Source organism: Procambarus clarkii, chromosome 36, assembly GCF_040958095.1.
Source record: "Procambarus clarkii isolate CNS0578487 chromosome 36, FALCON_Pclarkii_2.0, whole genome shotgun sequence".
Lineage (NCBI taxonomy): Eukaryota > Metazoa > Arthropoda > Malacostraca > Decapoda > Cambaridae > Procambarus > Procambarus clarkii.
In genome coordinates, this window is record NC_091185.1 from 11,109,905 (window position 1) to 11,134,797 (window position 24,893).

General features: G+C 45.0%; 1 protein-coding gene across 5 annotated transcripts in view; it reads right to left on the reverse strand.

Annotated features, from left to right (window-relative positions):
• Positions 1 to 24,893, reverse strand: part of LOC123756149 (uncharacterized) — a 123,489-nt gene that overhangs the window by 95,488 nt on the left and 3,108 nt on the right. For all 5 annotated transcript variants that reach the window (XM_069336554.1, XM_069336555.1, XM_069336553.1 and 2 more), the window contains exons 2-3: positions 4,675 to 4,877; positions 3,702 to 3,843 (exon numbers count right to left, since the gene is read on the reverse strand). In XM_069336554.1, the coding sequence (XP_069192655.1) occupies positions 3,702 to 3,843; positions 4,675 to 4,877 (345 nt within the window). The remainder of the gene's footprint in view (positions 1 to 3,701; positions 3,844 to 4,674; positions 4,878 to 24,893) is intronic.

A 24,893-nucleotide genomic window follows, 5' to 3' on the forward strand; every position in this document is an offset into this window, starting at 1 on the left:
TCGGCAGGAGGAACCAGTTCATATGCCTCTGCCTGAACCGGAATGGGCAGCCCCCGAAACCGCCCGAGTCTCACCGAAATCAATACACACAGAAATCACAATAGCACGATGTATCAAATGAACAAATAAACAAATATCAAGGCCCTTGTCAAGGCCCTTGTGGATTTGTTTATTTGATATATCATGCTATTGTGATTTGTGTATAATGAAGTAGGGGCATAGAGGTAGAACATTTGGTTGACAGAGTATTCCCCCATGCATTCCCCAAATGCACGGGGGAATTGTGTGAAACTGACATTGTGCTTCGGAAAAGCTTCAGGATCCTAGTGAGGGTAGCAGCGCTCCAGGATGCAATTCTTTTGACCATGTGGTAGTACAATTGACTAAGGTGCGTCTGGGAACATGCCGTACGTAAGTTCGAACCCTCATCAAGGCCCTTGTATATTTGTTCAGATTCAGGAATTCTGGAAGAGATTCAGCTATTCTTTAAAAGATCGGTTTGTAAGGTAGGATTGAAAAAATCCAGATATTCTTGGAAGGATCTAGGAAAAGCTCAATGACAAAATTGTCCTGGTATCACTCATATTACACCTGTATATGGGAAAGTGGGTGCATCTATAAAAATTGGAAATAACAGGGTGGGCATGGGTGACGCTCAGCTACTATTGGATACGCTATTGTATCTGCTCGCTGTATTGTACTCATTGTTGCTCTATCACTTGCATCCGACCCTTGTGTAAGGTCCTTATTGTGCCCAGCTTCTTTAATATCATGACCCTTATTTTCTTTAACAATAAGGTCTGAGTTTCAAGGACAGAGAGCGATGTTTCAACACCGTGTCAGACAGGAGTTGGGAGCCAGAGGCACGTGCACCACCCATGGTTGCTCACTTGAAACTGATCCAGCTAGCAGCCCTAGGGAATTCTAGAAATTTTTTCCAAGATGGTTGCCTCTCACTGGAGGTCCCAGGAGTCCATTTCGTACTCAACCAACAGCGCTCCCATTTTGAATGGGCACGAGATCTTGAATTGGTGTTTTTTCGGTTTTAGCCGAACGAGTTTTCACAGCCAGTGCAGCAAGAGAGGTTAAGAGGCATTAAATATGCCAAAACTGGAAGACAGAAGAAAAAGAGGTATTATGATCACTATATACAAAATAGTAACAGGAATTGATAAAATCGATAGGGAAGATTTCCTGAGACCTGGAACTTTAAGAACAAGAGGTCATAGATATAAACTAGCTAAACACAGATGCCAAAGAAATATAAGAAAATTCACTTTCGCAAAAAGAGTGGTAGACGGTTGGAACAAGTTAGGTGAGAAGGTGGTGGAGGCCAAGACCGTCAATAGTTTCAAAGCGTTACATGACAAAGAGTGCTGGGAAGACGGGACACCACGAGCATAGCTCTCATCCTGTAACTACACTTAGGTAATTACAGTGGTTAAAAGCAAATAGCAGGTAAAGGATAAAATTCATAGATTGAAAACTGAAAACAGAAACCTGTTTTCCTTTTTCATTCTTGAAAAATGAAAAAAAAATATGTGAAACACTAAAGCAGTTCCAAAATTGTGTGCAAAATGAGTTTTTCAGTGAACCAGACAATAGAATTCCAGAGAACAGAGTACATATAGGTCTCTCGAGAAGAAATAGAAAAAATGCTCAAAGAGCTGAGTAGGAACAAAGCAGTTGGCCCAGATGGAGTTTCACCTTGGGTTCTGAGAGAATGTGAATCCGAGTTCAGCACTCCACTTCAATTTATTTTCAGTCGCCTTTGTCAGAAACTTCAGACAGCATATTACTAACCCCTACATACCAGATTGAGTAGTTATGTCAGGCAATTACTAACTTTGCGAAGAAAATGTTCCTAGAGACTCTTCAGAAATAATGGAGGAGTATTGCATCAGCCAATGTCGACGAATCTAATAAACTTGTTAGTGAACGTAACTCTTCCTGTATACAAGTTAAATTTACTAGAAAACTCTTATTAAAATCAGATTCAATATCAATATCACAGATTTTATCTGTGAATAAATAAATATCATCCTTCCCCCACAGATAATAAATTTAGCTGAAAATTAGACGCTACCAGAATCTTGAGGAAGGAGAGGCGGGTGACGCCACGGTACGCCAGAGCTTACACAGACCTCCAAGCCGTGCAGACATGTCAGGATGCGTTCCTGATTACAGGTGCATACATAGTATTTCCTGCAATTCGTCCTTCAGTATCTTCAGAATCCATCTAAGCCACAAATTCGCTACTTGGGGAGTATTGTACCCTGGACCAATAGTAAGACTGATATTGCTTTGGCCATAGTAATATATAGTTTTTGTGGTTTCAGTTATGAAGCTGGCGAGGGACCTATCAAAAGTAAGCTCATTTCTCGCTAGAGACAATCTTTTCTGTTAATAACGCCTTAGTTTACTGCTGGTATTATAATCTAACCATTTCAGAGGTAAAATTTGGGAGGAAGAAGAGACTACCTACAAGCATCAATTCGACCCTAGTACCCTGATGCCATTATATTCTAGAATCTTCGACGTGGCTTCTCTTGATCAGGTCGGGTGTATGAATGCAGTACTAATTAGCCTGATGCTACATCCATAAGAGAGGGGATTTCTTGAGCCTGTAATCAGGCCATTCCTACGTTTAAGCTAAGGCCTTAAATTCTCCGTACTAATAAGTATATTAACAAGTAGAAGAAGTAGTAGTATTCTATTGTTACTCAATTTATATTGATATAGACTATATACATACATAAATAATCCCGCAAATTATGTGCAAAGGGTAAACCCAGTAGGAGATCAGTTAATATATTCTACTTTATCATAAAGTCCACTTAATCCAATAAATAAATACAATAACCACCTGCTGGGAAAATCCCCACAGCCTTTGTGTGTAAGTCTTGGCAGACATATGGAAAAAGGCTAACAAAGTTTCAATCTACAAAAATGGTAGCATGGGAAACTCTAAATTACAGACTTGTATTGTTGACAAGCATAGTACAGTAGTCAAAATATTAGAAAAATAATTAACACCAAATGGCTAGAACACCTGGAGAGAAATTACATTAACAGACATTTTGGTTTTAGATCAGAAAGATCCTTTGTGATGAATCTGCTTAGTTTCTATGACAGACCCAGAGAGATTTTACAGGAAGGAGATAGTTGGGTTGACTGCATTTATCTGGACTTGAAAAAAGGCTTTCAATAGAACCCCACAAGAAGAGGTTGTTTTGGAAACTGGAACATGCTGGATGAGTGACAGACTTCTGACATGAAAATGAGGGCAATAATCAGGTAATTTTTCAGACTAGAGAAATTATACCAGTAGAGTACCACAGGATACAGTTCAAGCACCAGTAATGTTCATTGTCTACATAAACAATATTCAGAGGGAATACAGAATAATATAAATATGTTTGCTGATGATGCCAAGGTACTAGGGAGGATAAGAAACTTCAACATTAGTCTTGCCCCTACAAGAAGACCTGGACAAAATAAGTGTATGGAGTAACAACACTTGGCACATGTTTCATGTGTGAAAGTTGGGTGAGGCTAGCCCCAGGCATCTGGCTTCTTACTATGAACAATGGCTTCTTACTATGAACAAACAGGCATTCTGTTTTATACACAAAGGGATACACATATATGAAGAAAACTAATGAAGAGGTCAATGCAAAATAAACAAAGGAAATATTTACCAAGGTAAAACCAATCGATTAAATTTTTTTCCGTCTCTTTTGACAGGCCACTCCCTGGCAAGATACTTTTAATTGTTCTTTGACCGCAGGCTTTATAATATACCGTAGCAATATGGTAGCCGCCGCCTCTCAATTTGGAGCTCTGAAATAATATAACAGTTCACAAATTAGAATAAATGTTGTTCTCTTCAGAAAACAGTGAGAGACAGATGAAATCAATTAAAAGAGAGGGCAATATTTTCTAGTACTGTACAGTACAACAATGAATATAACGAGTGATCACATGACTTTAGCTCTCATCTTGTAACTATACTATTTACATATTTATTAAAATGAATAACAGCCCCCTAAACCCCCTGATGTCCCGGGTTGGTTATAATCAGTATATTAAAGACCTCGGCACATCTGGTTCATTTACTTACTTGTGAGTACTTAAAGGAACCAGGCGAAGGTATTACCTCCATAGTAATCACCTCGATACATATATATTGACCTATGTGATGCTCTGAAGGCTTATAAGTTTCTAATAATAATGTATTGGATGCTTGTTTTGAACATTGGTTTACTAACTAATCTGAGGACACGTTGCTAAACCCATTCTCTTGGTCCTCTCCCAACTATACAACAATATTAACTTATTACATACTTGTTTGACCAAAAATTTTATTGAAAAATAGTTTATTCATAACTTAGTTTTCCTCTACATATCTTTTTACATACGTTGTTAACTATGTAAATCATTAATATTTATATGGCATTACAGTATAGTACAGAACCTAATGAAAATTAAAAATATATAGTATACATACATTTTTAGTACCAAATAATAAAAAATACAAATGAATGCATTATCATCATTTAATGACTATATCTATAACTATTATTCTGCTATAAGTTCAGCATCAATATATTTTGAAAACAATTTGGTATGCTTCTAATTCCTAAGACAGTACTGTATACGTGCCATACTTACATGTTTCTTAATAGCCGTTAGTGATCTGCTCAGAATTTTATAATTAGCAGCTCTTTTCCCCATCTCCTCTTGACGAGCCTCCTTTTCTTGCTCCGCTTTAAGTCTAGCCTCAAAAAAGCTGTAGCCACAGTTACAAACATGTCTACGAACATTTACGAGATCACTACAATTTGGACAATACCTCTGGAAGCGTTGTTTCAAGCCTGAAAAATTAGAGTTATTTGAGGCATCATAGAGACAACTTTTAGTGAACACTGCAAAACTTAAATGATTTTAATTATAATGAATATTTAGCCATTATTGGGAAAAACATTTATTAAACTCTTTAGGGAATGTAAAGGCACTCTCATAGCAATAGTCACCAGTTACAGAACATTATGTTAAAAACTCAACACAATGTAATACAACACCTCTTTCTGGTGAGCCTAAGTCCTTTCAACATGCCTGAGTCCAGCCATGTTGTGATAACCCAGTTCATACACCAAGAAGACTCCCGACCTGCGAGCCCAGACACCTAGAAAGTGGGGAGGGACCAAACAACTCCACTGCAGACAGAGGGAAATGACCAGAAAGGCCCACAAAGCATGGGGCCAGAAGTCGGCAAAAATGGAGCAGGCCAAGAAGCATGCCACTACCACCTCCCGAAGAATACAGGCTGGCACCATGGGAAGGCCATCAACGTAAGCACTTCTGGCCACAAGGCCTTCACACCCAAGACTGAATCCTGCAAATCCGTCCCCTCATAGAGCTGGCCAATAACTCCATGAGCCAAAAAAAAAAAAAAAGTGTTGAATGTAATGAAACGCCATTTTCTGGGTGAGTCCCGGAGGCTCCCCGAAGCTTTCCCAGGCTGATATGCTAATGTCAGACTTTGGCATCAGTCATGTGTATGGAGTTCTTAGGCCTACCAGGGACCACGGCCAGAACCGGGCCCCCTCAGAGAGGCAAGGGGAGCAACGGCCTATAGAAACCCCCGTGTGGTTGGAAGCATTCTATGTTTGTCATTGACCGGATCAGGCACCCAGAAAGGTAAGGGCCTCAAAACAACCCCTATTCTGGTTAAAATTGCTACCAAAAGCCGAACTAGTGGATAGAATGCCCCAACAGAAAACAAGCAAACTAGTGTGACGTCAGACATCGCCGCGCCGCTGTCTGCACAGCTTCCCCCTCCCCAGGAGGGGGAAGGGGAAGTCCAAGACCTTTCACGCCGGCTACCCACCTCAGTTCTGAGGGTGGATGTCAAAAACACGAAAAAAACACCGACCGGAGGGAGGGAGCCTCTAGGACTCACCCAGAAAATGCCGTTTCATTTCATTCAACGTTGGTTTTCTGGGGGGAGCCCCGTTGGCTCCCCGGAGCTAACTACCCACAGAAGGAAAAAGAGAAAACTGGCTGCAACCGGAGACCCAAAGCAACACATGCCCGACGGGGCCAAGGGACATTCACGAGGTAACGAGCAGCCAGGACCCTGTTCGACCGCCAAAAACCCCGCGCCTCAATATCAGACCAAGACATATTTCCAAAGACGGCAGCAAGAGCCCCGAACTTATGGACGTCATGGGCATGGGGATAGACCGCAGGCTGGCTGGATTTGATAACCCTGCAGACAACCTGGGAGACCCGAACCCGCAAACAGGGAAGAAGGGAAACCGGATCAACCCAAAGCGCGTCCCGGGACACAGAAGCCGTGACGCGCAAATAACGGTGAAGCGCCGCAACCGGACACAAAGCATGATGCACCCCAGCCGGACCAACCAAGCATCAACCACCCACGGACCCCTCCGGAACACAGCAGTCTCATTCTTCGCTAGAAAAGAAGGAGACGGCTGCAAACAAACAAAACAATCTCCACGACCAAAAGAGGAGAAACCCCTGCGCCAAAGGAGAGCATAAAGCTCCCTGACCCGACCCCCAGAGGCTAATACCAACAAGAAAAAAGCCTTGGACAAACAATCCCGGACCGAAGGGGCCATAATGAAACGAGGAGACGAAAGATAAGCGAGCACTCAGTCCAAAGACCAGGACGGCTCAGGCGGCGCATGAGCAGGCCGGAGGTGAAACAAAGCACGAGACAGCTTGGGAAAGGCGCAGACGTAACATCGATACCGAAGGCAAGCTGAAGCAGCTCCGCCAGCGCCGCACGATACGAGGCGACAGTGTTAGGCATAAGATGACAGTCCTGAAACAATGAAGAGAGAAAGGACAAGACCACCCTAACAGACAATGAACTAACACAACAAAGACGCAAAAAAGAAACAGAAGGACCACCAGGAAACTTCATACTACCGCCGAGAAGAAGCCCCCAGGTGGGACACCAACAAGGAGGCCACCTGATCACCATAGAGATGATGATAGACTCGAGTCAAAAAACCCATACACGAAGACTCGAGGAGAAGATTGAACCAGTCACGTGACGTACCGGCCCGATCTGCTGAAAGAGGCGGAGCCGCGGGAAAACCCTCGGGTTCGGACACCGAGCAAGCAGTGCCTGAAACCAAGGCTGGGCTGGCCACCAAGGGGCCAGAAGGACAACTCTCCCCTGGTAAGTCTCCAAGCAAGTCAGGACCTGGAGTAACAACTGAACTGGGGGAAAGAGGTACAGGAACCCCCACCTCAACCAGTCGAAAGGCATCAACCCCGACGGCCTCGCGATCGGGGAAGGGCGCCGCATACACGGGAAGGAGCCGCGACCACACTGACACAAAGAGGTCCACCTCGGGGCGCCCGAACGTCTGGCAAAGCCAACGAAAGGAAGCACCAGAAACAGACAAAGGCGGGACCGCAGCCGCAGGAGAGACTCCGGAGGGAGAGACAAGGAGGCGGTCCTTGAGTCCCAAACGAGACCCAGCCAAGTCCGAACCTGAGAGGGGGACCAGATGGGACTTCCTCCAGTTCACCAAGAACCCGAACCCGGCGAGCTGGGAAAGAACCAAATCCCTGGCTAGCAAGCAAACCGACCGGCCGAGAGCCCAAACCAGCCAGTCGTCAAGGTAGGCCAACACCCGAACACCTAAGAGACGCAAATGGGCCATCACGACCCGCGTAAGGCGCGTGTACACGCGAGGTGCCAGGTTCAACCCAATCGAGAGACAACGAAAGCTATAACTCAGATGACCCACGACAAAATCGAGCCAGTCCCGGAACCTCGGATGAATCGGGACATGCCAATAAGCATCCCGAAGGTCCAGGGACACCATCCAAGCGCCCGGCTCCAAGAGACAACGTAGTCATCCGAAAGGAGGAGCAATGAACCCAGGGGTGCAGACAAGACAAGTCCAGAATGAACCGCAGGTCCGCGCAATCCCGTTTCGGGACCGGAAACAGACGGGAAACACATCTGAGGGACGACATCATTTCGACGACGCCCAAGCGAACCCACTCCAAGATGACCTGACAGAGCGCAGGGGAAGAAATCTGCCCTGCCAGCCCCGACCCCCCAAAAAGTGGGGGGGGGGCCACCCAACACCACCACAGGCCGACAGACACGACCCGAAACGCCCACGAATCATAGGACCAGGCGTGGGCAAACAGCACAAGCCTCCCTCCCATCGCCCAGTCAATGGGGCAAACCGCGAAAGGGCCAGTTCCCCTTACAAGACCCAGAACCCCGCATAGAGCGAACACCGCGCCGACCAGACAAGGGCGGGTCCGAAGCAGGAGCCGAACCTGACACCAGTGGCCTACCACTACGAGAGGAACCCCGAGCCCTGGCACGACCCTTCTGGGAAGATCCACTCCGGGACCCCCGGAAAACCAACAAGTCCGACTTTGGAGGACAAGCCAACAACACAGCCTGGATAAACTGCGCCACGTCCGACTCCTCAAACAGAAGAGGACAAAAAGGCGACAACAGCCTAAGAGCCAGAGCCCAAGCAGATTCCACGGAGGAACCCAGCACAGCCTGCCAACACGCGAGACGGGAAGCATAAAACAGAGAAACTGCATCCCGCAAAATCGGCATGAAAGGCTTCAACAAGGGAGCCGACGAACGTGCTACCGAGGACAAGGCGCGGACCCCGGGACGGACCCAAGTGTCCTCACATCCTCCACGAGCCAATCCGAGGACAGCTCCAGGAGGGAAAAGAACCGTAAGGTTGAAGCCAAAAGGCCCCAGGTGCGCAAGTCCTCTGCCTCAAGCGCTGCCGAAAGGGTGGGAACCTGCACATGGAGCTGAACAACGCCCACATCACGGGGAAGGGCAGGGGCAAACAAGCATTCGTTCAGGTACTCAAGATCGCTCCCCCAGGAAAACCTGAATCACCGTGGAAGCTTCCCACCACTTCAGCACGCGGGAACAACAGAAGGAATGCCAAAAATCCAGAACAAAGGGGCAGTCCGCTAGCCAGGAACACTCCGGAACGTCGTAAAGGAGCCAGAAATGGAACGAAGTCCCAAACCTGAACTCGGACTCCATTTCCGAGGCATAATCCAGGTCATGCAGGAGGTACACTGCAAGGGCTGCCCGCACCACACCAGGTTGGATGCGATAAGCCGAAAACCTCTGGAAAGACGGAACCGATGCACCCGGGGGAACACGGAACCGAACCCGGTGAGGGGCCGACACCATATTCAATTCGTACGCAGAGGGGGGAAAAGAAAACCCCACACCTTGTAACAACAAGCCCCGCTTAGAGGGAAGAAAAACCTAGGCGGGGTCCAGCGGGGCCCCAAGGCCCCCAAGTCAGCCTCTCCCCAGCCTTGAGGTCCTTTACAGCAGGACCCGGGGCCAAGTCCTCTCCCCAAGCACCAACCCCACAAGACAAGGATGGAGCAGCCGAAGAAGCTAGAAGAAAGTGGGCCCACTGATCAGACCCAGAAGCTTCGGCCGGAAGACAAGACTCGAATTCCTCTGCCGCCCCCCGGAAGGGGCATCCACCGAAGCTGCCCGAGTCTCGAGATCAAGTAACTCCTGCTCCGACTCCGAAACCCTCAGACACTTTGGGGCCGGAAGCAGGGTGGGGGGTGGGGACCAGAACGAACAACAGAAGGGGAAGGACAAGGAGGTGAGGATTGAACCAGGATCGAAGCGACCCCCACCCCCAATTCCGGGTCTCGAAAAGCAAAGCGGGGCAGCCCCGGGGCATCCGGGTGAGCATCCGGGTGAGCAACCAATCGAGCGCGTTACAACAGACGAAACCTAGCTTGCAACGCACGCGCTGCCTGTACCCGAATAGAATCATCAGAGGATTGGGTAAATTGAGTTACAAGCAAGCAGCAACACTCGCAGGACTCAGGGTCGAAAGTATCACCGACCCAACAGGCAGCATGGCAGAGGCAAAAACAATGAGGGTCATCCCGAGACAAGGGGACCGAGCAACCCTCAAACTCGTACACAGCGAGTGGGGACTCCGGGGTTACATCCATCGGACCCACGTGCCCCCAGGGGATTCCCAGGGTCCTGAGCATTTACTTTTAAAGGACTCCCACTCAGGTAGTCCCAGGCAGGGTGCTGCTAACCGGCGCCCAAAACTACCAAGTGAACTTCTATAGCTGTACCTCAGGGACGTGTACACTCACGGGAACCTAGCAAGGGGCGCCACCGAGGAGAACCGTGGAAGGGCAAACACCAGTGGAATAATAGGGCAGAACCCCCCACCAGGCAAAAACAATAAGAAAAACAAAACCCCGCAAGAGGACAGCGAACCCCAAGGAACAGAGCTGGCCGCTATGTTGGGAATAAAAAGCTGAGCAGCATCCTGCACCCCTACCAATGAAAACTGCCTCTTACCTGCAGGTAACAAGGGAGAACAGAACACCCAAGAGCCCAACAGGCGGGCAAAAAACCGAATGGCAGAATGGACCAGCAGAGGCAGATCCCGAGGAGCCTGTGGAAGGTGACCCCAAGCCCCAAGGGCAGTACTTACAGGGCACCTAGGGAAGGCAGCCCTAGGCGCATGCAGCCCGAGTACTGAAGATAACTCCTGGCTCTCGCACCCACAAAAACAAACACCACACGCAAAGCACAGTGCAGTAGCGACACCGGAGCCAGAGCACACGACCTTCGCCTATAGCATCAGCCTCAAGAACTGAGGTGCGGGTAGCCGGCGTGAAGGGTCTGGGGCTCCCCCTTCCCCCTCCCGGGGAGGGGGGAGCTGCGCAGACAGCGGCGCGGCGACATGTGACGTCACACTAGTTTTCTTGTTTTCTGTTGGGGAGTTCTATCCACTAGTTTGGTTTTTGGTAGCAATTTTAACCAGAATAGGGGTTTGTTTTGAGGCGCTTACATTTCTGGGTGCCTGATCCGGTCGATGGCAGACAGAATGCTTCCAACCACACGGGGGTTTCTATAGGCCGTTGCTCCCCTTGCCTCTCTGAGGGGGCCCAGTTCTGGCCGTGGTCCCTGGTAGGCCTAAGAACTCCATACACATGACTGATGCCAAAGTCTGACATTAGCATATCAGCCTGGGAAAGCTCCGGGGAGCCGACGGGGCTCCCCCCAGAAATGCATGACTGTTGTAAGGTGCACATGATACAAGTGGTCACCTACAATAAGGGATCCAGAAAGCACAAGTAGATGTGCATGGAGCTGCCACTTACCCACATCCTTGGACAGCGCCAGAGCAGTCAGTCAGTCCTCAAATGGAGAATAAGGAACCCTGCCCAAGAACACATGAAAGACAGTACTGTACTTACCTTCCCATCATGATGAATGATGCAGCAGCCAAGTGCAATAAAGACTATGTACAGAGTTCAGATATCAGTAAACACAATGCTGGTTATGATGTTCACAGCAAGAGATGTTCACAGCATGTTATATCTATGTATCTACATTCGTGTTCACCTTAACGAACCACTAAGATATTTACAACACATAGCCATAGTCTCTTGCATCTTTGCCTACCTGCCAAACCCATAAATGCCAAAACTGTTTTTAAGTTTTAAAATCTAACTGAAAAGATCATCAAGGCAAATGGGGGGGGGGGGGAACCTTCGACAAGCCATCTGCTCCCTGTCCTTGTTGAGGCCAATAGGGTTAGGAGCCCTCAGGTAAATCGGGTAAATCTACACATGAAATGTGACCTTATGTTCAATTAGAAAATAAACTTGTGGAAAATTATTTATATTAATGATTTAGTGTCCACAAATCTGTTAATAGCAGTGTATGTGTCTAGAATTAGTCATGTGCATAATATACAGTACTGTACATCATAATGCCATCTGTTGCATCCGGTTGCATTGTCTGCTGACATCGTCTACCAGTAGTGTGTGTATGTGGCACTACGCTGTGTTTGGATTTCATTACCACACACCCACCAGAATTGCTTACTGCTTCATTATGGTGAATAAAAATGTAGTTATATATAATGCATGTACAGTACATGTATATAGTGTAATAATAGCAAATACAGTACAGGTACAGTACTGTATATATTGTTCAAAGAATATAATATGGTGCGTATATTAGTTACATAAAAAATCTATGCACACCTATGATCTGTATGTTCTGTGATACATTATTGTCAGTTCATTGCACCACTGAACTTTAAAAAACCAGCGTTGAATATACTGAAATGCCAGTTTCTGGGTGAGCCTCCGGAGGCTCCCTAATTTAGCGCTATCTGAACTGATATACAGTGGTACCTTGGGTTTGCGAACGCCCGTTTATGAACTTTTCGAATTACGAGCTCGATTTGTTCGGAAAACTTGAATCGGGATACGAACTTTACCTCGGGATACGAGTTTGTTGATACGCATACGCCGACCTAGCGCATGGTGGCACGGTGGTCGCGCCTCAGTTTACCGGTGCCTCACGCCCAGTGACTATCCTGCCTGAATTCTTCGCAAGGATTTACAGTGTCTTTACGGATTTTTGGCTATTTGACCATAAAAGTTGTTGTTATATATCTTGCCATGGATCCCAAGAAAGCCAGTGGTAAGGTTCAAGGCAAGAAATCACATAATATCAAATTCTGCTTTCAGACAACACACAGCCCCCTTGTTTAACTCCCTAAAAATGCTAAACATAATCTCACTCCATAAATTCTCTTGTGTCAACTACATTTACAAAACCCTGTTCTTAAATGCAAATCCTGCTCTGAAACTCTTCCTGGACAGATGTAATAGGACCCATTATCACCACACCAGAAATAAATATCTCTTTGATATCCCCAGAGATAAACTTAATCTGTGTAAACACTCTATGCAAATAAAGGGACCCAGTTTATGGAACTCACTCCCTACTGAATTGAAAAGCTGTCCAACTTTTACATCATTCACAATCAATACTAAAAAGTACCTAATTTCATCTTCATAGTTTTTCACTTTTTGCCTTAAAATTGCACTGTATCTATTGCTACCCAATCTCCCAACCTTTATGTTCCCAATTTGAACATCTTTACGATTGTGATCATTGCTGTCTTCTTATATGTGCTGCCAATCTGTGGTATGGTGTTTATAAATCTTGTTTATCTGTATCTTTTGCTACCCAGTCTCCCAATCTTTATGTACCCAATCTGAACATCTTTACCATTGTGATCATTGCTGTCTTATATGTGCTGTCAATCTGCTGTATGGTGTCTATTAATCTTGTTTAAATTACTAATCAAGCTGTCAATGTAATCAATCAGAGCTTTAATATAACAATGTGCTTTAATATACTTACTAAGCTCTCTCATCTCATTTTTCTCTTGCAATGTATCTTTATCATTTATCAATTCTGATAGAAATTACCTACTTGAAATTATCTGTTAGATTAACCCTTAACATGCTCGGGGTCTAATATCCTGCTATCCACACAGGCGCATGTCATTTTGAAAAAAAAAAAAATTTTTTTTTTTTGCTAATCTGTTAAGTTCTGTTCACTGATCACGGGAAAAATAAAAAAAAAATTCTATTGTACTTTTGTTGCAATAGAGCCGAGAAGCTCTGCGATGACGTCACAATCTGCATGGTCGCTCATGCAGTACACGCCCGGGAGATGTTGCGCGCGGTCCTCAAACAGCCAGAGTTGCCACAAATATATTTTCGCGCTATTTATTTACAATGTCTAAGCGCATTTTATCTAAATTTTTTTCACTAATTGTGTTTCAAATACTGTTTGAACATATTTTGTATCAATAATTGTTGCATATTTGAGTATACACAGGCGCACACAAATGTTTTCAATTACGGCAATATAATATGTCATTACAGTCTATTATATTATATGTTCTGCTTATATGTTTACATATTTACACACTCGCACACGCTATACACACTTTGAAGCACACTTAGAAGATTTCTAGACTGTGGTAGTCATTGAAGCAGTCGACAGCACATAATGGGATACCACACGTTTCACACCATGTTTGCACAAGCTTCCGTTTCTTGTCTCTACGTGTCGTTGTTTTACACACCAAGCAATCACGTTGGGCTATTGCACGCTTCACACCAGGTGGCAAATACTTAAGTTTGTGTGCTAGGAAGCCTTCAGTGTGAGCGAGGCGTGGAGTACCAGCATGCTGCAACAGTGGGTTTATGATGGGCCGCTGAATACCTGGGACATCTTTTGCAAACTTTCCTAATAACTGTATTGCAGCATCAAATACAAAGTCACGGAAAGTGGGCTTACGTCCAGTTCTCACAAGGTACATGTTGAAACAGTTCAGCATGCTCATGTCCACAAGATGGAAGAACACTTTTTTCGTCCACCTACATGTCTTCCGCACACACTCTGCAGTGCCAATCATCATGTCTGATTTATCAATCAACCGCATGTTGATATTATAGTCTAAAACACAGTCTGGCTTATATAGTGGTGCGTTTGTTTTATGGCTCACTTTCCCACTGTTCACCATTGTTCCATCATGAATTGTTGTCAACAAGTTCACCTCTCTTTTGTCTTTCCACCGAACTGACAGAATGTTATCACTTTTCCTTCTCTGACACTCACCAACTGCAATGTCGTTGTCAAACACAGGCATTTCCCTTCGTTGTGGCTTTACTGTACCAACCAATCCGGTTCTATTTTCTAGCAAGAACCGAGCTAGCAAGGGACTTGTATAGTAATTTTCTGTGTATAAAATGTGTCCCTTGTTCATCCACGGAGCCATGATGGTCTTCACTACACTCCCCGAGAATCCATGTTCGTCGTTACCGGGAATGTCTACATCACTAGCCGAGTACAGAATCATGTGTAACACGTATCCTGTCTCACAATCACAAAGAACAAAAAATTTCAGGCCAAATCGGTTTCGTTTTGAGGGAATGTACTGTTTGAATGGAACACGTCCCTTGAAAAGTATGAGAGATTCATCAACCACCAGCTTCTGTGCTGGTACGTAAAAATCTCTGAATTTTCCAATAACATCGTTCATGTAGTGCCTCACTCGCCACAGTCTATCATCAGGTGTTCGGTCCTGAACACTTCCAAAATGTAGACACCTGAGGAGTATCTGAAACCTGTCTCGTGACATATATTTCCCGAATAAAGGTGTTGGTATTGTCTTGTCCTTGCTCCAATAGTCATTTATTGCATGTTTGTGACAGTGCTTCATCAACAAACAGAGTGCCAAAAACACATACATTTCCGCCACTGTGGTATTTTTCCAACGCTGCAGTCGTGAAAATTCTGTGATTTCCCTCTCAATCAGGTAAGCAGCATGCAGGTTCGTTTGGTGTACAATGTATTCCATGAGTGGTTCATCATAGAATGCTGTAAAATATTCCATCTCAGCCATGTCCTCACCTTGATTAGGGAAAAGGTTTGTAATCCCTACATCTTTATCGTCAAAGTGAGGAATATTAGGAATAAAATCGTCACCATCACTCCACTCAAGTACACCAGGCGTCCTGCGAGATGCAGAGGAAAGACGGCGAGGAAGCGATGCATGGAGCTTCATGGAGCATGACCAGGAGCTGAATACCGTCTGCGAGAAGCACGGCGGCTACGTGCACGTGAGGTGGGTGCACGTGAACACGAGGGTCTTGGTCCCTCATTTGGTGCTATGCGGTGGCGCTTGGCTGGGCGAGATGCTGCTGACGCGACAATTTCTCGCCCAGTTACACCACTGGTACCAGCCACAGGCTCAATAAAACTTTGATCTGAGTCACTAAACCCAGAAAAGGAGTCACCTCCCTCTGACTCGTCACCCTCAAACAGAAAATATCCACAGGAACTGTGAGGTCGTGGTAGAATTGGGGTAGAAAATGGGCGAGGAGGCATGGGAGAGCGTATAGGCCTCGCCATGGCATGGCGGTCATTCTCACTTTCACTGCTGCTGCTACTATCTCCCGACAACTGTGTATAATCCTCATCGTTGTCTGAATCGTCAAACACACTTTCTTCACCTTCAGAGAATAATTCGTGGGCTATTTGCTCTGGGGTGAGGGACTGAGTGATGCGTGCTCGTGAGGCGTTTGACCGTGCGCTCGCCATGGTGACTCTCGCTAAACTGAGGCCTCCCATGCCATCGGAGCGTGAGCTGGATTTTTTTTCAAAATGGCCGCTGTTTACTAGAGCCCCTGGGCAGCGTATGGGACCCCCAGCTACACCGCGGGCCATTCAAATCGTGCGCGGTACCCATACACTTCATATGAAGTGAAGCGCAGTTGACTGGTAAAACGATTTACACTTCATATGAAGTGATGCGCACTTTAAGGGTTAAGGACCTGCCCGAAACGCTGCGCGTACTAGTGGCTTTACAAGAGTGTAATTACTGTACTATCCAATGTATTCTCACAAACCCAATGTACCTTCTAGTATATATATAAATAAATAAAACAAATAAATAAATAAATAAATGTGAGAATGACCATAGAGGAAAAATAAGAGATCATTTGTAAGCATGAAAGTGGTACACGTGTTGTTGAACTAGTTAGGCAGCATAACAAATCTTCAGGGGAGGAGGAGGAGGCAGTAGAGGATGTCCCTTCCTTATTAATTAAAAAAAATGTGTGCAGTATGGGAAGAACTGCAAAGTTTTGCTGAAAAGAATCACTCAGATAAAGTTTAGCAGGCCGTTGCATTAATCTTTTCAATAAAAATGTGATGTCTCACTACAGACAAGTGTTGCAAAGGGAAAAACAATCTTCAATGGAACGTTTCCTTGTGAGAAAATCAAGCAGTGAGCCACAACCAGGACCTAGTGGTATGCAGGCAAAACATGCCAGAGTGTACTCCAGAGAAATCTTCACTGCCTGATATTATAATGGAAGAGGGACTCCCCTTCCAAACAGTAACACCTCTTCTCCTCCCCCCCCACCTCACCATCTTCCATACGCCAACAGGAGTCATCAGCAAGGGTAAGTAATAACTTGAACATACTTTTGTAGTGAAGATTTGGGTGAATTAGGTATAAAAATTTACTTTGAAGTGAAGTTTTTTTTGGGGGGTCAGGAATGGATTAATTCATTTCCCATTAAGTATTTCTTATGGAAAATTCGCTTCGTTTTATGAATTTTCAGGTTACAAACAGTCTCCAGGAACGGATTAAATTCTTAAACCGAGGTACCCCTGTAGTGCTAAATTAGTTGGGGTCATCAGTGAGAGAGTCCTTTAGCCTACCGGAGACCACGAGCCAGAACCTGGCCTCCTCAGAGAGCCACAGAGAGCAATGGCCTATGAGCACTTTACATTTAAAGTGTCATAATTGCCATCGAACGGGAAAGGACCCAGAAAGGTAGGAGAATCAAAACAGACCACTGTCTGGATAACAATGCAAGCTGTGGTCTCAAAATAGCAAAATATTCCCTCCCCCCCCAGAAAGAAAACCAAACAAGCAACATATCATCCAACTAGCCCCCACTCATTAGCGCTACCCCTCCTTTCCCTTGCAGGCAGGGGGAGCTAACCCGGGTGAGCTGGCAGCCCCACCCCAGTTCTTGAATCATGAAAACCGCCGACCGAAGGGATGTTGGGTGTCAGGAAGCCTCTGGGGCTCACCCAGAGACTGGTATTGCATTACATTCAATGCTAGTTTTCTGGGGGAGCCCTGATGGCTCCCTGAAGTGAACTACCCACAGAGAAGACAAACAGGGACTGACCAGGAAGGCGGCCAAATCGCAGGTCTCAATGTGAGGAAGAAAGATACGGCTGTAACAGGCATCCCAAGGCCACACAAGGCCGTGAAGGAACAGGGACGTTCACAAAATATGTGGCGGCCAGAACTCTGTTCGACCTCCAAAACACCACACTCGAATATAATCCCAAGACATACTGTATTACCAAAAACAGCCAAAAGAGCGGCATACTTTCTCACCTCGCCAGTGCGAGGGTAGACTACAGGCTAGCTAGATTTAATAACACTGCAGACAACCTGAGAAATACGAGCCCTGGAACAGGGAACCTGGGAAACCGGATCAACCCAAAGCGCGTCCACAGACAGAACCAAGGGCCTGCTGGTAGCGACGTAGAACTGCAGACGGCTGCAGACAAATAAAATAACCAAGAGGACCAAACAAACAAACTACCCGGTACCGGAGAAGAGCGTGAACAAATCCACAAGGGCTGTAATGAGGGTTGAAACTTACACACGGGATGTTCAAAGATGTGCCTTAGTCAACGGTACCACGACATGGTAAAAGAATTGCAACCTTGGGGGCTACTGCCCTCACTAGGATCCCGAAGCTTCTCGAAGCCCAATCAAGGTTTCACATAATTCTCCCATGCACCCGGGCTCTGTCAACCAGATGTTCTACCTCTTTGACCTTACTTCAATGTACACAGAAATCACAATGTGATATCTCAAATGAACAAATTCACAAGGGCAAATCCACGTTATATATGGCTCTTGTGGATTTGTTAATTTGATTTATCACGTTATTGTGATTTCTGTGTGTAAGGGCATGAAGCTCCCCAACCCGACTACCCGAGGCCAAGGCCAACAAAAACAGAGCCTTCCAAAAACAATCATGAACCAAAGAGGCAACCACTAACCAAGGAGAAGAAAGAAAAGCAAAAACACAGTCCAAAGACCAAGCAGGATCAGGCGGCACTTGAGCAAGCCGAAAGTGAAAAAATGCATGAGAAAAAACAAATCCACAGGAGCCATAATAGGGTTCGAAGCTATGCTCTGGGTGTTCCCATATGCATGCTCTAGTCAACTGCGCCACAACATGGTAAAAGAATTGCAACCTGAAGTACCTCCAAGTAGAACTACTGGACGACAGAGCCCGAGTGCATGGAGAAATTGTGTGAAACCCCGGTGTGGTTTCAGTGGAAGCCTCGAGATTCTAGTGGGTGCAGTAGTACACCAGATTGCAATTCTTGCACCAAGTCGTGGCACAGTTATCTTGAGGTTATCTTGAGATGATTTCGGGGCTTTTTAGTGTCCCCGCGGCCCGGTCCTCGACCAGGCCTCCACCCCCAGGAAGCAGCCCGTGACAGCTGACTAACACCCAGGTACCTATTTTACTGCTAGGTAACAGGGGCATAGGATGAAAGAAACATTGTTTCTCGCCAGCGCCTGGGATCGAACCTAGGACCACAGGATCAGAAGTCCAGCGTGCTGTCCGCTCGGCCTACCGGCTCCCCCAGTTGACTAAAGCGTGCATATGGGAACACCGAGCGCATTGCTTCAAACCCTCATCACAGCTCCTATGGATTTGTTCATTGATATACCACGATAATGTGATTTCTCTGTGTACGAGAAAACTTGTGAAGCGGGGCAAAAGTGACATCCACCCCGAACACAAGCTGCAACGGCTTTGCCAATGCTGCACAATAAGAAATGACAGTATTAGGCATGAGATACCAATCCAGAAAAAGCCAAGAGAGGGCAAAGCCAGGTCCGACACAGAGGAAAACCGACGAAGAGAAAGAAACAAACACCACCAACCTCATACTGTCGCTGAGATGAAGACCGCAGGTGGGACACCATCAAAGAAGCCACCTGATCACTATACAACTGGTGATACACACGCGTCACAAAAACCAGATACGTATTGCGGAGCAAGAAGGTGAACCAGAGAGGTACTTCACCGGCCCGGCCTGCTGAAAAAGACAAAGCCTTGGAAAAATTCCCAGGTTCAGACACCAAGCAAGCAGTGCCCGAAACCAAGGCTGGGCTGGCCACCATGGGTCCAGGAGAAGAACTCTCCCTCGATAGGATTCCAGCTGAGCCAGAACCCGAAGCAACAACTGGACTGGGTGGGGAAAAGAGGTACAGGAACCCCCACCTCGATCAGTCCTGCCGAAAAAGCATCCACCATGAGAGCCTCGCAGTCGGGCAACTGTGTCACATACAATACGAGGCGACACAACCATGCTGACACAAAGAGGTTCACTTCTGGGCATCGGTACATCCAACAAAGCCAAAGGAAGAAAGAGCCGTCAACCGTCCATACCGTAGAAAGAGCAATGAAGCATGACAGGCCACTCGCCAGGACCTTAGACACACCCTGTACGTGAACGGCAGAGAGAGCTAAACCCCGAGAAATTAGCAGAAGATCTACATGCAGCAACCAGCCCCAAAGAGCCCCAGCTTAGAAATGCCAGGAAATTGCAGTGATGAGGATGGCAAACTTCGGTCAATAAGACAAGACCTGTCAAAGGAAGATAGAGTAAAGATGAAAACAAACCTCGAAGTAAAACATCTAAATGGAAATAGAAATAAAGAAGAATGAATCTTCTTTTTTCTTTCTACAGTGTTTGGGACTGGAAAGCTAGTGAAATGGTTCATAAAAACAAACCAACAAAATAATTAAAGGAAGGGGAAGTAAGGAACAAGGGGAAAGGGAACATGTTCCTGAAAATTGTATATACCAACATAGAAGAAGAGATAAAAAATATTGGAGCTAAAAGATATAATTCAACTTAACCCTTAAATTGCGCATCGCATCATATGATGCTTTGACCGACTTGCAGAAAATTGCGCATCACATCATATGATGCTTTGGAGTACTACGCAAGATTTAAACGGCCCGCGGATACACGGGGTTCACCACGCCTTCATCAGGGCTCTTGTAAACAGATGCCATTTTTTTTAAAAATAGTGGGCCAGATTCCTGGGTGTTAGAGGCCTCAGTATTGAGTGAGCTACCAAGCCTCATGCACGCAGCATGAGCTCACAGCACTGCTGTTCAGCTTGTGACCACAGCATCGCCTAAAAATGCCATAATATACTTGTTCATGCTATTATGTAGCAATGATATTATTACAGAAGACCCCTGACTGTGATAAAACCGACCAGGGTTCTAATAATAGCAGGATTGTAGTGATATTTAGCGCTGTGCTCCATGGAGGGAGGAGTAATGCTGTGGGAGGGAGGGTGGTGGCATTGTCTTCTGACTGTGTGTGGCCACCTTTTATTGACTGCACTCACCATACCAGCTTAGTAGTTCGCTATGGTGAACATAAATGTAGATACTTATATATAACGTATATATAGAGGGTATAAACAGCAACAGGAGTAGGTTGGGAGCCGCCATTTTGGTGAGGGTGGTGGCATCGTCTGCACGATTTATCATGTTGTTTACTGGTGACCACTATGGTCTTTGGGCACCATACCAGTTTACTTGTACAAGTATGGTGAATAAAACGGGTAGATATTTATATATAATGTGTGTATATAGTGTAATAACACCACAAACAGCATTGTTGGAGGAGAAATATTAGTGCGTCTGGCCTTGAGGGCGGCAGCCAGCTGACTGTGTGAGGTCCTACGTCTTTGTGCCTTTACTCACCATACAAGCTTAGATGTACAGTTATGGTGAACAAAACATGTAAATACTTATATATAACGTCTGTATATAAAAGCAAATAACAGTTTGGTGGGTGGAGAATGGTGGCAAGTCAGGTGAGGTGAGGTAGGGAGGGTGTGGCAGCCAGTGGCGGGCTGCCACTGGCTGCCACTGCCACTCAGCATACCAACTTAGTGGTTCGTTATGGTGAACACGAATGTAGATACTTATATATAGTGTCTGTATATAGTGAATAAAAGCAAAAAAGTATTGTGGGAGGAGAATGTGGGTGAGTCAGGTGACTTGAGGGAGGGAGGAAGTAGCAGCCAGTGGCGGGCTGCCTCTGCCACTCAACATGCCAACTTAGTGGTTCAGAATCTTGAGGCTGCAGAATCCAAGTAAGTTCAGTAGAACTTCTGGCTTCAATTCTTTTACCATGTCGTAGCTCAGTCGATTAAGGCAGCGTCTGGGATGATTTAGGACGTAGATTCGATTCCTCGTCACGGCCCTTGTGGATTTGTTCTTCAGTCTGTTACTGATGAGATCTTCAAGGAGGATGAAGAAGGCAGTGAAGAACCAACACCACTGACCACGAAATACAGTTTACTCATGACCTATGTTGACGGATTAATAATTTTTTCATCCAATTGTGCTCATCCAGAAGTTAGAAACATGTATCAGTACCCAAGACGAACCAAAGAGCTGATCATACAACAGGCCAATAAACACACAAGGCAAACTAAACTTGATTCTTATATGGTACGAAAATCAAAGTAAGTGCCTTCGACCAGTAAGGCGTCACAGGCAAGGTAAGCGCCTTCAACCAGCGAGGCCTCACAGGCAACCCAAGTGCCTTCAACCAGTGAGGCTTCAGCAGCTGGCAGTCAAAACTAACTTTGCTTAATGAACTGTACAGTAATTTTAAGTGTTAATTTTAGTGTTGTGTTAGTATAGGTTATGTAAATTGTCAAGAATTCTTAACTTCAAGATGTGTGGCATCAATCAAGAAGACGAACAACAACAAGGTAAGTTGAGGTTTCTAGTTGAATATTTAATAATCATATGTGGCAAGGCAATTCAAATTATGTTGTTTGTAGTATAAAAATAGTTGGAAATGTTTGGGCTCAGAGGTGAAAAAGTACTATTATCCAGAACACGTGCTTATCCGGCTGGGGGTCCTTCCCACATAGTCCGGATAATCGAGTGGAGACAGTATTCCCAAGGGGCTACTCAGTTTAGAGACGTAACACTAGGAAGGGAGAGGACTGGCCGTGGTGGTAAAAGAACATGAGAAGGTAAGAGTTAATAATCGAAAACCCTCAAGAAGTCGACATAATGGCATTAAGGGTCTGGAATCAAGATAATAAACTGATAATTGTAAATACATACAGCCAATCAGCAAGCAACACATGGACAAAGGAGGAACTAGATGACAAATGAGAGGGCGTCATAATGGTCATGAGAGAGAATATAGTAAAAGCAGATAAAGATAAATTACAATTGTTGGTACTGGGAGAATTCAACTTAAAAGCAATAGACTGGGAGGCCTACGAGGCAAGCACAGAGGACATTTGGATAGGCAGATTTTTTAAATTCATTCTAGAGACATTCATGTATCAACCCTTCAAGCAGGCCACAAGAATGAGGAAAAGGGATGTTCCGTCAATCCTGGATCTAATATTTACCAGGAAAGAAGAAATTTGACATCCAGTACCTTCCTCCCTTGAGAGAGTGATCTTGTCTTGTTGGAAATTAAATATGCTGTGCGATATAATCTAGATGCGAATGGGGACATTGAAACCGTTTGTAGCGAGTAATCCTTATACTCGCTCCATTATCTCATTATCTTAATGGCATAACTAATTAGCACTAATTACAAAAGCTACAAACCTTTCCCCAATTACAGGTAATACTCTTCTCATCTGGTTGGAAGGAGCTGAGGTGTAGTCACCATATAAGCAAGCAATATGAGAATAGCAAACAGTATAATTTCCAGTGAGTCAGACACAGTAACTGCAGTACAGACACTTTGGATTTACCTCACCTCATTATTTATTTATTTATTTATTTATTTATTTATTTATTTATTTATGCATATACAAGAAGGTACATTGGGAATGTGAGGATACGTAATATGGTAATTACAGTCTTGTAAAGCCACTAGTATGCACAGCATTTCGGGCAGGTCCTTAATCTAAGAAAATTTTAAGTAGGTAAATACTTGCAAAATTTATAGACAAAAAAAATGATAACAGTTACATGGAATGAAAAAAAGATGAGAGAAAATTGTAGGTACAGTATATTAAAGCACATAGGTAGCTAAGATTGATTGCAATGACAGCTTGAATGGTAGTTGACAAAAATTGGTAGGCACAATACAGCAGAAACAATATAAGATTCAACCTCAAGAATGTAGCACTCGGCGTGTACAGTTCTAACCGATCCAAGATGCTGCAGCTTCAACACAGAGCAGACAGCAGACTACGACCGCATCGAGCTACAACGCTCTCGCTCCCTGAGTTCACACACTCACAATTCCCAATCAAGCCGCCACCCTCTCCCACATAGAGCTCAGTGATTCCGGCCTCACTCAGCTCTCTGCTCTGCTCCAAGCTCTGTCTGAACGTCTACGACAATGCCACCAACCGACTACTGTAATCAAGACTACTAAATAAATATGAAACTCACTAAACACTGTGTATCTAATCTACCCAACTACGTAACATAATCGTACGTTACAAGTTGATAAACTCCATTTAACGAGTTTAATTGGACGGACTTGTTGCTAAGCAAGGAAGTAAATGAGATGTATGCTAAATTTTGCAATATATATAAAGGTGCACAAACATTCATACCAAAACAGAGATACAGGACCAGAAAACAGGACTGATCCAGCAGAAATTATGAGAGGGCCATAATGTTCCAAAGTGTGTACACAAAATGAGGATTTCATAGAACATGACCCAATACCAATTCCAGAGCATGCCATAGAATACATAAAGGTATTTCAAGATGAAGTGCAAAATTTACTCAAGGGGCTAGGAAGAAATAAAGCAGATGGACCTGATGGAGTTTCACTTTGGATGCTACGAGAATGTGCAACTGAACTGAGCATTCCACTCCAATTAATTTTCCAGGCATCCTTGTGCACAGGAATCTTAGCAGATATATGGAAAAAAGCCAACATAGTACCACTCTATAAAAATGGCAGTCGAGAGGAACCTCTAAATTATAGACCCGTATCATTAAGAAGTGTGGTAGACAAAACACTAGAAACAATAGTTTCTAGTGTTCTCTAGGTGTTCAACCAAATGGATTGAACACCTAGAGTGTAAGGACATAACGTTCAAACAGTATGGTTTCGAACTGGAACATCTTGTATAACAAATCTACTAAAAATCTACTTAGTTTTTATGATAGTCACAGAGATAATACAGGAAAGAGATGGTTGGGTTGACTATATCTGGACCTAAAAAAGGCTTTTGACAGTCTCACACAAGATGCTGTTCTGGAAACCGGAACAATGCTAGGGGGGGGGGGGGACAGGGAGACTTCTGACATAGATGAAAAATTTTCTAACCGACAGACAGATGAGGGCGATAATCAGAGACAATGTATCA